The 16,207-nt window shown below is 40.0% G+C and overlaps 1 protein-coding gene across 11 annotated transcripts in view; it reads right to left on the reverse strand.

The window, feature by feature from the left end:
- DUSP16 (dual specificity phosphatase 16) overlaps positions 1-16,207 on the reverse strand; it is a 62,912-nt gene that overhangs the window by 27,889 nt on the left and 18,816 nt on the right. For 2 of the 11 annotated variants that reach the window (XM_014256038.2, XM_088055575.1), the window contains exons 2-3: positions 6,849-6,926; positions 362-956 (exon numbers count right to left, since the gene is read on the reverse strand). In XM_014256038.2, coding sequence (XP_014111513.1) covers positions 362-592 — 231 coding nt within the window. In that variant the 5' untranslated portion in view covers positions 593-956; positions 6,849-6,926. Of the gene's footprint in view, positions 1-361; positions 957-5,359; positions 5,576-6,848; positions 6,927-10,133; positions 10,248-15,936; positions 16,082-16,207 lie in introns of those variants that run through there. The other 9 variants (XM_088055577.1, XM_014256035.2, XM_014256036.2 and 6 more) reach the window with 9 other exon arrangements.

The following is a 16,207-nucleotide window of genomic DNA, read 5'->3' on the forward strand; positions in this document are numbered from 1 at the left end:
TAAGCAAGCCCAAACACCACAGAACCCCAAGAATCCTTCAAATCTTAGGAGAGAATGTTTCCTGCCTTAATTGTATACATTTAAGAAACTGCTTTGCAAGACACACAAGAACCCAGAGAACACTCTTTCTGAGTAATTTCTAAATCCCTCCCCTTACCTCTGTCACTGATTCTACAAAGAGTCCCAATGATAAACTCAATAGTAACCAATACTCTCTTTGATCAGGCAACATCTCAGCTAAACTCAGTCCTTTAATCTTACTGGGTTTTGTTTAATGAAATACATAAGGAAAAATTATTACAAGTTGTTTTCCATCCACCCCTTTAATCAAATATAAGGAATAAGAGGAAAATGACTTTACCTTGTGTTTTGCTGAATGCTGAATGAGCTCTGTGATCAAAACTTTGTCCTGCTGCAGCCTGCGCTTCATGAGCTTGGAGCAGTTGATGTTGATGGCATCCAGGATGTGGGAGGTGTTGTATTCCACAAAGGGGCGGCTATCAATCAGCAGCAACTTCTGTGTCCCGCTCTCCAGCAAAGCCACCAACTTCTCAGCGACAATGAGTTGGGTCCTGATCATCTCACCGGCCATGACAACAACAAGGCCTCTTTCCCCACCTCCCTCTCTAATTTGCTGCGATGATGTAATGGCTGTGTACTCAAAGGCTTAGCCACACCATTGTACTAGAAGTGTATGAGGTCATGCTGGCAGTGACTGGCAAAAGAAAAGTTAAATACATTTTCAGAAAGAGCTCTTGGACTGAATGTCTCCTCCTGCTTCCAGTTGATGTACAAATGGTTGGCTCCACAAAGAAGCCCCTCACGTCTGATTCATCAGGAGATGACTATGGAGTAGCCATTTCAAAATTCACACAAAAGATGCTTTCTGGGTGCTGCTGCATTACATCATTCTTTACCTTTGCTCCCACCCATCAGCTTTACACCAGACTGAGAGCCTGTATGAAGGGGAAGATGAAAAACACAAAAAACACAAATCAGATGAGGCCATGAAACTTCGCAGAACAAAACATTCAGCTCTGAGGCTTAGCTGTACAGTGGGCCATCGCATGTAATGAACACATTCCTGAGGAGTTCTCCTCTCTGCTGGATGTGCCAAACACCTAGAGAGAGCATTGGCAACTACAGGCTCTGAATCCATTCCAACAATCTTGCCTGGACTATTACTTTGTATTTCAGGCAACATACCCTGCCTTAATTGCAGACTTTTGTTGCCACTAGCTCTGCCTCTTCACAAGACTTTGTTAGAATATAATTAAGAGATACTGCCCTAAATAATGGTATTCCTTTCAATAGCAGAACTAGAACTATTTAAATGCATTTTAGCATTGCACCACTTAATAAGAAGTAAAATTTGTTTTTAAAACACTTAAACATTTTAAACATTAAACATTTTTAACATTTAATGACTTGGAAAGTATTTCACAAAACAGCACTGCAAGTTGGGAAACTGAAACTACACAAAAGAAAGGACCAAACTTACATCCACCTCTCTAAAGCAAATGCTTGAATAGAAACCAGGACAAGATGCCACATCAGGACACAAGTACTTTATTTGAATTAATCACTAGAGATGGATGAGGTCTCCCACTACTGGAAGGTAAAGCAGTGAGCACTCTTCTGTTCTTCCTGGATCTGTTTGATGTTTATGTGAGGTGTGTAACTCCCAGCATCCATGCTAAATAATCTCTGAAATAAACTATACTTCTCTAAAATTAGATTCTGACAGCATCTGAACAACATCAACTGAAAGAGCAGCAGCAGAGCAATAAATTCCCAACACCTTTAACCCCCTCTTTGTACCACTGCCTCACAGTTGCCCTTGGGAGACTCCCCAGAGTCTCCCAAAACACGTTCAGATGGGACAAGTGCTTGTAGGAACACTCCTCAGAAAGGAGCCACCATGGGACTGTGTCCTTCCGGGATTTAGCTCACATTTGAACTTAGATTTTATAGCTGACTTGCTGCTTCCATTTGAAATGTGTGTTTGTTATTTACCTTAATTGCAAGAGAAGTAATGACTTCAAACTATCGATATATTTATATTAAATGTCCTGTTATATCAACAGGCCAGTTGCATTTGGCAGTGGGAAATCCCAGATCTGAAGACGTTTTACTCTTTAGATATATTGCACAAATCTACATTTACACAATCTTAAGCAAAATAAATTCTGCAAGAAGTACAAACTTCACCTTAACAACCCAAAATAGGAAACTGGAAGTTGATTCATGAGTTTCATGTGGCAATAGAAGAAAAACACCAGCTTCCACGCAGACAGACATTAGGTTGACAAAACGCGATTTTCCATTTGTCCTGATTTAGTGCTCTTCTGACAGAGCTGTTGAGCTTGCCCAGATAAATGGAAGCACATAGCAGTGAAATGCATATTGCTCTAAACGACAGTAAAAATATTGGAAAATATACTAAGTTTTCATTAAATGTTTTAAAGAACCCAGTTGGCATGTGTGCTCCCCCTCAAATAGCAGTCATTATACACTAGTCTCAGGAAGGTACCAAAAGAAAACCGATTATCAAAATGACATTTTGCAAGGGGGGGGAAGGAATCTTGACAGTTATATCAATTTTTCCCCCTTCAGGAAAATAGTATTCTGGAATTTTAAAAATTTCTCTTAACATGTCCTGTCACAAATTTTGGTTCTCTTTTATTCACAACAAAGGTTGCCAGATACCAAATCCACTGAACTCAATGAAAACTCTTCCACTGGCTCTACTGGGAATTGGCTCCAGCTCCTTTGTAAGCTAGACAGTTTGTTCATGAACTAGACAGTTTGTTTTGATGGATAAATTGCTGACTTAAAGTCCAAGTCATAATGGGAAAATAAAGCAGCTGAGAAAGTACAGAAGTCTAAAACAGATGCTGTTAGAAATACTTAATCTTTAATTTGCAACTTTCAGTTTGGGTATGCTTCTTATCTTCTAAAAGCTTACTGTTTGCTGTCTCAGCCTTTACTTTCATACAACAGAAGTTTGTTTCAAAAGATTCTTGTGAAGAACTCGAACCAGTCATATCTGATTACAGGGTAAAGAGCATGTAAAGAACATATGGCAAATGGGCTTCAGTCAAGAATGCTTTTAAATAGCCCTATTACCTCAACATACCAAGTACCTTGAAAGAATTCTGCCCATGGCTTGAAAGCAATAAATTTAACAGTAATGTCACCTTGGGTTATTCCAATTGAAGACTTACTTCGACAGGAACTTCTCAATGGTACAGGGGACAAACAACAATTTTATGAAGTACAGGTTTTTCTTTTTATTCTGTCTGTTTCTGGAACTATCAGAGTTTGTAACTCTTCCCTGGGACCTATCTAAGCAAGAAGAACTGGAAGCCTCTTGCTTACTCTGAGCATTCATCCCCTTCCTCATGACTGCTTTTATCATTCAGCTTCTATGAGGTATTGAGACATCTGTTTAATTTCTAATGCATTTGGAAACAGATAAAATTCAAATTATTGACTGTTCCCTTTCTACTTGTGACTTAGACCTCAATGGTATTATAGTGTCTCGTAAAACAATGTCATATAATGCTTTGCCCCAAACAGGCCATTATGCTGCTGACCTTAAAGCCAGGAAGCCATCCTAGTCACAGGGTGCTCCGTGCTGAAAGCAAGATTATGAAAAGTGATCCGTAACTGAGCCATGAGAATTCCCCACATAGTGATTCATGTACCCACTGGGAACACTGCATGGCTGCTTCCTTCTTCTAGAGAGACTGCAACACTAGCACTTTTAAACCAGAAAATTCAACATTTAACTCACTTTGAAATGAAAAAGATCTGTTCCACACTTGCCCAGTACCTTTACAGCCTTTCCTTATTGTTTAAAGAACCAAACCAAGAATCCTCCTATTATCTTGCATACAAACAACAGTGGATTACTGAAGTTTACATGTATGTTTAATGCTGCCACAGAACTACAGGATCTCTCGCCTCAGGGATTCCTGTCCCCATCTCAACTGGCTCAGATGCAGTGAAACAAGCGAGTGCCACATTTTCGGTTATGTGGTTGTGTTTGGTTTTTCAGTTACAGTAATTCACATTTTGTATGCACTCCTGATTTCTACTGCTGTCACTTTGACTCCAAGCAATTCTTTTCCATCACAACAGGATGATTGTTTGAGTTCTCAGGTTTTGGCTCATACAGAATCACAGAATTATTTAGGTTGGAAGAGACCTCCAAGATCATCGAGTCCAACTGTTAAAGTAACATTGCCAAGTCCATCACTAAGCCATGTCCCTAAGCTCCACATCTACACATCTTTCAAATACTTCCTGGGATGAGAGGCAGATGTGTTAGGAATATAGTTTAAAAACTCTCAGAGCAAGAGTCTTTAATTCTACCCCAGTTAAGGAACTAGCAAGGTGCTTCTTGAAGCCTTGCTACAATCTCTGAAAGATTTCTGCCTCATATTAAGAAGATAACCTTGAAGTTGAACCTTGCAGTCATAAATGCGTGGCTGCGTCACTAATGCCTGCTTTGTCAGGAGCCTGCAGCAGTGCTCCCATCATGCAAAACACCAACAAAAACACTTTCCAGCACCTGAACAAGGTCCTGATGTGCAGCCTTTATGAACTCAGATGAAACACCTGAAGGAGTTGGTTTTTAAAACCATGTATTTTTCTACTTTTTACGGGCAAACGCATGTACATATGAGAAAAACATTACCATCCACTAGAGTCTTTTTCATGGTTCTTAGGGTGGGCACAATTGTAAAAGAAAAATTGAAGAGCTAAATTAAAAATAAAATGTAGAGCATCCCAAACTGCAGGACAGAAGCCACTGCTGGCTGTTTCAAAAGGGGTATTTGGCTTCAGAGTTACTGGGAGTGGCCAGTGGTTCAACAGCTGGTGCCAATACCATCAGCACCAGTCGCTATTACCACAGCCACACCTGATACTGGACAAACAAGCCTACATGAACTAGAGAGGAACTCCAGATCCAGGGATCACAGGGTGAATTCCTACTCCTGCGAGAACCTTCTCCCCTCTGCCAACACCTGTAACAGGCACAGCATTCCCTCACCACCCTCAAAAAGATGGAAATAAATTGTGTTCTGAATGGTTCCTTTTCCCAGTGCTATGAGAGAATAAGTGACAGCTGAGACAGGTCCAACCCTTGTTCAAGATGTTACTTAGTAGCCAGAAACAGAGTGTCTATGGAGCACAAGGGAAATAAAATTTTTAATTGACAGTGAGGAATAGCTGTTCTTTCACATTCGGCAAGCAAGCCAGTAAATTCCAGAGATCAACAACTGTGTAATAAAGTTCAAAGTCTGGGGGAAAAAATCATTATCTGAATTTAGAGAAGCATATGTATTACCTATCATTGCGCAGAACACACTAGAGTGAGATAGCAAATGCTTGTAAATTCAAAGAGCTCTGTTAACAAGGGCTCATGTCATTCCTTCAGCTCAGGGGAATGAGGGTGTCTTGGGCTTTTTGGATGAGAAGTGTCACTATCTCATAAACACATCATTTCTTCATGTTTCCTGGCAGGGAGGTTGAAGAACAGATACTTTCCACCACCCTCTGAGCACATTCCACTTTGGTGCAAGACAGGACAGCAGCACAGAAAGTCACTTAAACAGAAACACATAAATTTTATTTTTTTTTTCTAATGTCACTCAAGTACCATGTTCATAAAAAAGAAGCAGTTTAGAAAATTCTACCCTGTTTTCCTTTGCTTATCTATGGGTGCTCCCTCTTCTCCTACTTTTAACACTGTCTGTTTGATCTATATATGCAGTAAAAATGCATAGTGTTAATTTTCTTTTCCTTGTAGAAACACCAGTCACTTACATTTTAGACTACACACTCTACAACCATGAGAAATGCAAGTGTAATGCATTGGAAAAAAAATAGATGAAGGTGGATTTTCTGTTCAGTACTTTTTTGTCCTTCATCCTGCTTGACTAATTACTCAACTTTGATTACTAGTTCTAAAGAAAAGTGTCCCCACTTCATTGTGCTCACCAATCTGAAAACAGACAGAGAGAGTCAGAAAGGAAATCAGCCTCCCACAATTATACTGCATAAAAGACTTCCAGTTAAGATCTTTAAGCTCACTCTAATTCTACACCTACTGCTCATTGTCACTCTGAGACAGCTGGGCTAAGCAAGAGGAATGGGCCTTCCATTTAGATAACAGATATTTTCTGTCATACAAATAGTCATATTTGAAATAATATTATTTCAAAATAAAACCAAAAACCACACCAAACCACCACATTTGCCTGACCTGCCCAGCATAGCTCTCAAATACCTGCAATGTTCTTGCAAATATCACCTGTGCACCATCACCATCTCTAAGCAATAAACCAGATTATCATCACTTGCTTTTACCAAGAAGCCAATCTCTTTGAAATTCCCAGTGAAACAATAAACATTTATTAAGTGTGACCACAGGGAAACCTGACTGGCAGAACATGGTCTCACAGGAAGCATTAGAACATGCTGCTGATATATTACATCACTCTATTCAAAAGAGACTCAGACTTAATCTGGGGACTCCCTTCTCCACCCATACAAGTGAGAAGCTCTTTCCATTTCAAAATACTTTTTCACTGCAGGTTTACAGCATATAGGTCTGTGGCAACCAGAATGAAAGATTACTTAATCCAAGCAGATACTATAATACATTACATTTTTAGGTTCCTATTGCTTGGGACACTAGACAACCAGGAAAAGTGTCAACGGATTTTTAAAAGATGATTCTTACTCTATGACCTCCAAGTCAAAGCAACTGAAAATTCTGGAGTATGAATTTTTTATGAATGCATTAGTATTTCATGTCAAACACTGTTACTCACCTACATTTAAGTTACAACTTATATGGGCTGAACAGGACTGAATGTGGTCCACATACAAAGGCCAGCAGAAGGAATTACCTAAACACAGGAAAATAATAATATTAATAATAATAAAATCCTTATTACAAGATTAAAAAGCACCAAAAAAACCCAGACAAACACCCCCCCAAGCCAAACCAGGAAATGGATTTTACACTTTCAGTGCAGTCATTTGCTGTACAACTCCCCCAAACACAGGAAAACCTAGGTGAGAGGTTATTTATGAATGCTGATATTCATTTACATGGAATGGGTCCAAAACAGAAAGTTGGACTACACTGATTTTCTGAAAGAAAAAGGAATAAATGCCTCTACTATCTTTAAATTGAAATTTTAAAAACAAAAGTTAGAGATGCTTTAAAAATCCCCAACAAACAAAAAACCAACCAGGAGAGCCTTTCAAACTCTCTGACCTATCTCACTGCTAGACAACCAATGTATAATTCAGCATTAACAGGTGATGCATCTGTATGGAATTAAACAAATTCACAGTCACATCAGCACTAATCTAGTACTAGTATTAATGTGAAAGATTGCCACAAGTGTGAATACAGCTGTATTTTGCATGGACAGAGACCAATGAAACAAGACATTCGTGTAATTAAGCCTATCTCCCCACACTCTAAAAAAGCCAGCACTGGAAACTGGTAACACTAGTGTCACCAATCATTACACACAGTCATACCCATACAACTTCCACCCAAAGCACCTGCTGTTCCAACAGGAGCAAATTAAATTACAACTTCTACACAAGGAAGCAAAAATAAACACATCAGCGTCAGTTCCAAACTGTCCTCTGGGCAGCTAATCCCAAAATTCAAATCATGGCTGCCAAGAAATGACAGCTCCCCTTAATCACTGTGATACAAACCATGACAATAAATTATTGCCAAACAGTGCTCTGCTGTGAGATCCAGGAGTGGCTCTGAAGCACAGAGTAAATGATATGACAACTGAGAAGAGCCACCCCAGCAAAGGCCCAGGCATGTTATGGTCAACAGCCTGAAAACCCACAGCATCCCACAAGGAAAAGAACTACAGGGATCAGTCACCTCTCTGTCTTTAGGCAAATGGCAGCAGTAGAATATCGGGTGAGAACCCTTCAGACAGATACCGAGGTTACAACCCAGAATAGGCTTTGCTCTCTAGGCTCATCTCTTGATTGGGACCCTGTGTTTTCCCCTGGAAGGACCCAGGCTGGAGATCCTCTCTCTTCCCATCATTAGTATTTAGGCATGTGTACGCGAGAGTAGCAGGGCAGAGAGCTCAATGAGAAGGTCTGCTGAAGATTAGGTTGGGTGCTTTTCCCCCCTCTGCCTGCTCCAGTCTTATTCCTTTCTGAGCCACAGGAAGCGGCTCTGCAGACCTCCCTTGCTCCTTCCCATAATCCAGTGGCAGAAGGCAACAGAGAACAAGAAGAAAACTCATCTTTCTTGTCATATTTGTTGCTATCCCCTTTTCTAATCTCATCCCAGAAATTAACACTAAACTAATGCTCAGCAGTGATTAGGCTCTGCCTAGAGACAGGGAGCTATGATCTGAGACCACCCTGTGACAGCCCAAAGAAACAAAGTCCAGAGAAAAAAAGCACCTCCTCTTTTGTTCCTCAGTGCTTCATGTGCAGCTCCCTCAAGTCCCTGTGAAAGCTGTCAGGTAGTCTTCACATCACCATACCTGCCTCTCTGTGCCATCCATGCCATGTCATGACTACTTCTGCCAGCCACACTCCTCTGATGTTCTTAAAAATAAAACAGCTCTCACCTCAGGACAATATATTCTGTTTTCCCCACTTTAATAAATACATTAAATCAAGTGTTTAAAGCAGCCCCCAAGAGTCCTCATTTCACCACAGGGCATGATTAATTCTGCTGAAGAGGAGATGAGAAACAAAGCATACACTTAATTTCAACACAGTTTACTGGAAGGAGGTGTCACATTTTAAGAACAGGAGCCACTCATGATAGAAGACTGAGCTGCTGCAACTTCAGCCATAAATATTAAGCACATTTGGAAATTCCCTGGCAAAGCTGTTTAAGGAACAGACATTTCCTGTAATTTTCAGAAACATTTTATATTCCCCCCCTGCTCCTATTTAATCTTGGTGGTAAGGAAGGGAAGAGAGAGAGAGGATACCGTATTACCATTAAGTGAAATATGGATGAGCCACCCAAGTTTAAAGTGGAAACTTCAGCTATTTGTGCTCAGGAGAAAGTTTTAAAAAAAGTTTCATCATTAAGAGGTGAAGATTTTTCTGCTGACTTTAGAAAAAGAAATTTACATCCTTTCAATTAGGGTGAATTACAAAGGATATAAACTTGTCTTCATACTTCTGGCAAATTAGAAGTCCCTCAGGCCTTATTTAAAAACCTTTTCCTATTTTCCAGAACTAAAAATTGAAGTATTTTTTTCCTCTTTTCTTGCTCAGGGCCTTCCCTAAACTGCAGTTAAACAAACCCAACCAGTGAGGTCACACAGAGTGTTACTCCCATGGCAGAGAGTGAGGAGAATTGAGCAAGAGAGAAGTCAGGGAGAGATGGAAGAGTCAAATGTGACAGCATCCCTCTAAGGACCTCACTACCTTCCTCTTTTTCCCAAAAATCTAATCTTGTATGAAGTATTTGGTGTAAAATTTATTAAGTTTACATTAAGTTAGAAAATTATTTCACTTATCTATGTAATCCAAATCTGAAGAGATCCAATCCAAAACCACAGCATACAACACATGAATTCACAAACCAAATAAAACTGAAGGACAGTTGCCTATCTCCACAAAACACAACAGGGCTACTTTGGCCCTGTACACCAAATGGCAAAGGTCACCAGGAATGGTGATCATGCAATTGTGACCAATTCTCCACACCTGCCACACTCTACCAGCAACTGTATAGTAGCTTTCAAAGGCACAAAGAAAACAAGGTAACACAATGAAAAACGTGTTGAACTAATTAATTAATCCTCAAGCTGTTGCAATTCCAGCATCTCTTTGCTATTTGTATGATATGGGTGCTTTATAGCAGCATCTTTATGATGCCAAAGTTTCCATCTCCTACACAAGCTGCATGTTCTGAACTGCCTGTTCTGCAGCTCAACACAAGCAGACCAACACAAACAGTGACTTCTGTATTTTACATAGTCATATTTTTGCTGAGAAAGGGATTAAAAAGAGGAGTTCTCTAAAGAGTAGTGCTAAATAAACATCAAGCACAGCTGTTTTAATAGTCCATGCTTCTTCTTTAAAAGGCTTACCATGGAAGAGGGTAAGATGGGACCTCAGAGTCTTCAGATAGTGGTAAATTTTTAAACATAAGGCATTCTGCCTAATGTGAGCCTTGGAGGGGAAGACGTCCAAATAATATGGCCCTGCAAATAAGGAGCCAAAAACTAGATTAAAAAAAGGGCAACTCTGATCTGCTTTGTGGTCACTTGATGATATAAACAGAAGGTGGATCTGAAATCATCAAACAAGGACTAGGATAGATTAAAGACAGAGGATAATGATGGTATTATTAAGGAAATTAATCAGAATAGCTTCTGGGCAAGGCAGGTATGAATTTCTTGCAGCAGACTTTTTATTAACTCTTCTCTTAAATTAAACTGAATTACTAAAATGAGTCAATCTCCTTTAAGAACAGAGACTTGTAAACTGCTTGCATGGTGTGGTACAACGTGGGTTAATATGTCCTGGTCTTTTACCCATTTGAGGAAATGACACCAGTTCTCCCGGAAGGCAAGATACACATTCAACCCCTTCACATCAGGGCATGAGAAAATTTGGAAGGAATTTTCTTCTTTTTTTTTTAAACTGTCAACATTAATACTTTGTTTCTTCCTGTTTGCGTTTGAAAATACAGTGCTCTACTGCACTGCATGCATGTCCTGTCAGCTGTACATGGAAATATCTAGAAGCTTAAAAAAAATACCAAATAGAAGTGTTCATTAAATCTGTTGTCAAACTCATTTTAAAAGCCCTCTGCGTGCTCTAAACAAAATCAATATTGCCACCAGTGTATGCTACATAGTAATAAAAGCATGCAGAAGCATCTTCAGAAGGGAGACTGGGCCAAATAAAACATTGACATTATACATACGTAAGCTCAGTCCTACCAGTTAAACTTAACTGGGTTTCTCCTTAAATGACATTTACATGGCAAGGAAGCAGAATAGATGGCAGAAAACAGCAAGTCTACAAACTTGGTACGGCCCAACTATCTTGAAGTGGGAACAGAAAAATAAACTTTGAGAAGTATGCTGTACAGCAATGGCTCTCAATTAACAGGCAGAAATAAATCAAGTTGTTATATGTTCTCAGAAATTAAACAGGTGCAGTAATCCTCCTAAGAGACCTCCCATTCTGAGCTGTTCAGAGTAGTGAGTGGTTCAGACTGTGATATGTAGTGAAGGTTGAATCGCAGATGAGGCACAGAAATTAACAAACCCCTAGATCCAGATGACTGTGACTCAAATCTCTCACCATGGTGTAAGACTACTGACAGCTCACACTCTGTTTTCTGTATGAGAACAGAATATGTTTGCATACCTAATTTGTAGCCACAAAGGTAATTATGATGGCATGCTTATTAAAATTGTTTTCAAATATTAATTTAATTGACAAGATGGTACCAACAGGTCCTCAGCTGGGAACAGAAGCAAGAGTCATGGTACCTCACTGAGCTATGATCCCAGCCACATGCTCTGGTGTGTCTTTCCCAAAGGATCCCAGATGTTTCTTTGAAATTTGAACCATATTATACCAGACCTGCAGCGGTGCCAAAGCCACATTTCTAACATGGTAACCACATGGCTGAAAAGAGAAGCCACATTCATCTGTACACTGGGAGAAGGAGGGCAGAGGATGACTTGTGTTCCCCAGCTGTGCCGACTGCATTACTACAAACATTACCACTGAAGTAGAATCACAGAGTCACAGAATGGTTTGGGTTGGAAGGGACCTTAAAGACATTTCACTTCAACCCTCCTGCCACGGGCAGGGACACTTTCCACTATCCTAGGCTTTTCACTATGCTCCAAGCTCTGTACAACCTGGCCTTGGACACTTCTAGGGATGGGGCAGCCACACTTCTTTAGGCAACCTGTGCTGAGGCCTCCCCACCCTCACAGGGAAGAACTTCTTCCTAATACCTAAACACACCCTGCCCTGTGAGCTTGAAGCCATTCCCCTTTGCCCTATCACTCCACACCCTTGTAACATCTCTTGTAGGTTTCCTTCAGGGGCTCCTGCCTGATTTAGAGGATGAAAAGTGACCTAACCACAATATACAGCAATCCCTCTTAGGAGCAATTGCTAAAACGTGACCACCATTTTATGTAGTGGGCAAGAACCAAGGACCAGGGTTTTTTTTAATTTTGAAGGGAAAAAATGCACAATTCCAAACTGAGGGAGTAAATGATGTTATTATTATCTCATAGGGATCTTACTCAAGGACCAGGGTCAACAAGAAATATATTATAGCAACCTCTCGGTTTATAACAGAAGCTTTAATAACAAAGACAAACAGAACACACTCCCTTAAAATACACCCATATTATCCCATTTGATGTGTGCTTAAATGCATGCACAGCTGTGTACAAATCTATAAAAAAGATGCTGCATTTCTTCAGAATCTGTAGAGTGTCTTGCTTTACACAGTTCTTTAAAAGGGAACTGGAAAGACACTGACTGTTGTTGAAGTAATCCCAAGCTTGGAGAGCTTAATATATTTCTGTAATAGCTGAAGTAATACATCAACAGAAAGGATCAACTTCAGGGCATGCAGAGCCAACTAAAATACTTGGAAAGAAGTTTATCATCTGCAAACTGCAAGATGCTTGTATTTCTTAAGTATTCAGCAACGGAAGGAGCACCAGCTCCTTGTCAACAATCATGGATACATCAATAAATAATACTGATTAGTTTTATAATGACTTACTCATTCTACATACATTCCTGCTGATACCATTGGCACATGTTCTGGCAATTTTCAGACAGACTTCCAGTCTGCATGTGACCAGCAAATAAGAATGAGTTGGGATTTAATAACAGTCCTGAGGTTTTTACCTCCAGAAACTGATCCTGAAGGATGAAGGTATATGATGGGTGGTCCTTAATCACTTCCTTTATGTGAAAACTGAGGTCAGAGTAGAAAAAAGACCCAAGGAAGGAAGTCTGCAGCAACCCTCAAACCACCGCCCCCCCCCCCCCCCCTTCCTGAACAATTCCTTTAACAGTTTAGAGGGTTAACTTGTAGTTTAAATCAAGTAGTCAGAGGTTAGGATAGAAATAAACAGCTTGCACAAGCAAGATACTGTGCTAGTAAGTTTTTATAAGTGACTTAAAAATTAGGTCAGTCTAATTTGTGGCTGATACTTTGTTCTTTCACTACTATGAACTCACAATGATGTCAGTCTCATGTTCAAACATGCCACATTTAGCAGCACACAGGCTTCCTGAGAGGCTCTCTCAACCTTCCTTTGTGCAAAAGGCTTCTGCCAGGGTCTTAGCTCATACTTCACTGACTCAGGCATGCCACTCCAATTTCAAGGCAATTACACTGGCTTCCCGTCAAATACTGCACAGCTTGGGTTTTGGTTTTTTTCTTCCTCTTCTATTTTTTTTTGTTTTCTCTAACTTTACTAACTGGAAGTTTAAGAATATGTGTCTGTATTCAGGTTCCCGTTAGGCCTCACCTTCCTCACAACATCCAGAAGACGACCACTCATTAAAAGGTGTGGGAAACATGTGTTTTCAACTAATTCAGCCCAATAATTTCAATAATTGAAGGGGGCCTACAAGAAAGTCAGAGAAGGGCTTTTTACAAGAGCATGTAGTGACAGGACAAGAGAGAATGGCTTCAAACTGAAAGAGAATAGGTTGATTAGATGTTAAGAAGAAACGGAATTTTTTTCCCTGTGAAGGTGATGAGGCCCTAGCACAGGTTGCCCAGAGAAGCTGTGGCTGCCCCATTCCTGGAAGTGTCCAAGGCCAGGTTGGACAGGGAACATTCTCCCAGAGAGGCACAATCACTTTTTTGTGCAAATATTCTAAGATGAGGGCAAAAAAGTTCTTAGGTGAGAGTAGAGGAAAGCCCTCTAGAAATACAATGGTGGGTAAAAAAACCCCACAAACCAGGTGACTGTTTAAAAATGGCCATCTGCAAGTTTGTTCTTAGCAATCCAAATTCTCACCATCTGACTCAAATTTGTGCCTGTCACTGAATAGGTATACTAAACATTGACTACAGTGAAGATGCACACAGTCTCTTCCCTGCAGAGACTTTGCCTATAAACACTAAACTGGAGCAGAAGGGAAAGAGGAAAGAAAGTAGCTATTTTTATGCAGCTAAACCATTTCTCCTGGGGCTATGAGAGATAAAATGCTAGCCCAGGCTCTCCCTCATTCATGGGGCTGCGTTTCACAACTTTTACAGACATTTTTATTTGGTTTTCTTTTGTGTATTTTAAAGTATCATGTCAGTACGTTCAAACCTGTATTACATATTCATGGAACAATGCTATTGCATGAACCTTTAACATGCTTAGAAAAGCATCTCACTCTGTCTCAGGGAAAGGTACATCACCTCACAGTCATTTCCAGCATCACAGTAAATCCCAGGTACTTTATGAAAGAAAACAAACAGATGTGGTCCACAAAAACTGCATATCCAACAGATCTCTGATGTTCCTGCTGCATCTGCAAGTGCCTAAGGATACGAAAAGGCAAGTCTTGCAGGTAGAGGTGATATCTTTTATGAGAGCGGTTAATATGAAGCAATAAGGAGAGGGAGGGCATGAACTCCAGAATGCATGAGCCCTTCCTCACATACACTGACATGAAGCAGAATCAAACCGTGACACAGAAACAACAGCCAAGGCTTCCAAAACATCTCCACATCCAGCCTGTCCCTCTTCCCCAATAGGAAAAGAAGTCCAAAGCACATCCCAAAGCATGTAATAAATTATGCAGTGAATCATATTCCTTATGGAAAGTGTTTGGCTGAAGTCACACCACTGGAAATATGTGATAAAAGACAGAAAGAAACCTAAAAGATAGCCTCAAAGAAAGAACACTGCCCCCACCCAAATTCTTGGAGTTAATACCAAGACAAGAAAATCCTGGCGTCATCATGAAGTTACTAGTTTTTTGATAGATTTTTCCCATAAACAAACTTTTCCATGAATTATAAAGTTGTTTATTGCTATTAACTGACACTTGACCTAGCTTTATATTCACTAGTGTTTTTTTTCAAGATTTAAGTGAAGTTTGGGCTCCTGAAACCTTGCCTGTCTTCTCCAAATAACTCAGGTGAAACTGAAAAAAACATTCTCCTTACAAACTCTTCTTGCAGCCTGTTTAAAAAAGTTTGTATTTCTGAAAAATGAAACAAATAAATATCCACCCAAACAAACGCCCCGACAAAAATACCATAGGAAAATTACTTCCCTTTAAACTATTTTCCAGGTTACTGAAAAACTTTGACCATTTCCAGATACAACTTAAAACATAGTGTATCAATCAAAATTCTAGAAGTTTCATCTTGCAATACAATGAGGAGACAGTAACTTAGGTCTTTTAAAGTAAAATCAATTTTCTTTTCCTGAAGTTCCAGGCTGACTTAGGTAGCAGTGACAAAGACAGCAGGTGAGATTAAGCACATCTGACAAAGATAGCAGGTGAGATTATGCACATTTACATTTACAAAGTCATGACATAGATGTAGTTGATATGTTTGTTACCTAGGGTCATTTTGCTCATTTTTTAAATTTTATTTGAATTGCAAAGAAATGTTAGCTGGAAGGTTTGCCCCCGGGAATAGTGTGTGCAGTTAGGTTCTCCCCAGGAACACCAAGTGGCATGAAAAGATTAACCCTGGTGCTTTGAACCACAGAATAAAAGGAGACAATTTCTACAAATGAACACCAAGAGCATTTCAGATATGCAGACTAAGGCGAGAAATCTTTTCCAGCAAAGACTTCATCCCTGACTGCAACTGCCCTCTCTGACAGGATTCTAGCACGGGTCAAAATGTGCAGGAAGAGATCTGAGTGCACGCACAGAAGCGAAGGTCACCAGGAAAGGGGGGAACGTGAAATGCTCCTCCCACCCTCTTCAGGCTTCTTCCTCTGCAGCCGCACCACCGGGCTCAAGTCAGAGCAGGAATGCCTGGGGCATGTGCTTCCAAAGGCAAGTAATCCACAACCTGGGAGATGGGAAAAATCAAGCACAAATACAAATAATTCTTTAGGACATCTATGTTTTAATGTAGATGACACTACCTTGGAAGAGACAAAATAAATAAAACCTCTGACTTACATCTAGAAGAAAA

The sequence above is a fragment of the Pseudopodoces humilis genome, chromosome 5 (genome assembly GCF_049639895.1).
Source record: "Pseudopodoces humilis isolate 2021_Gansu_Grassland_sample_001 chromosome 5, ASM4963989v1, whole genome shotgun sequence".
Lineage (NCBI taxonomy): Eukaryota > Metazoa > Chordata > Aves > Passeriformes > Paridae > Pseudopodoces > Pseudopodoces humilis.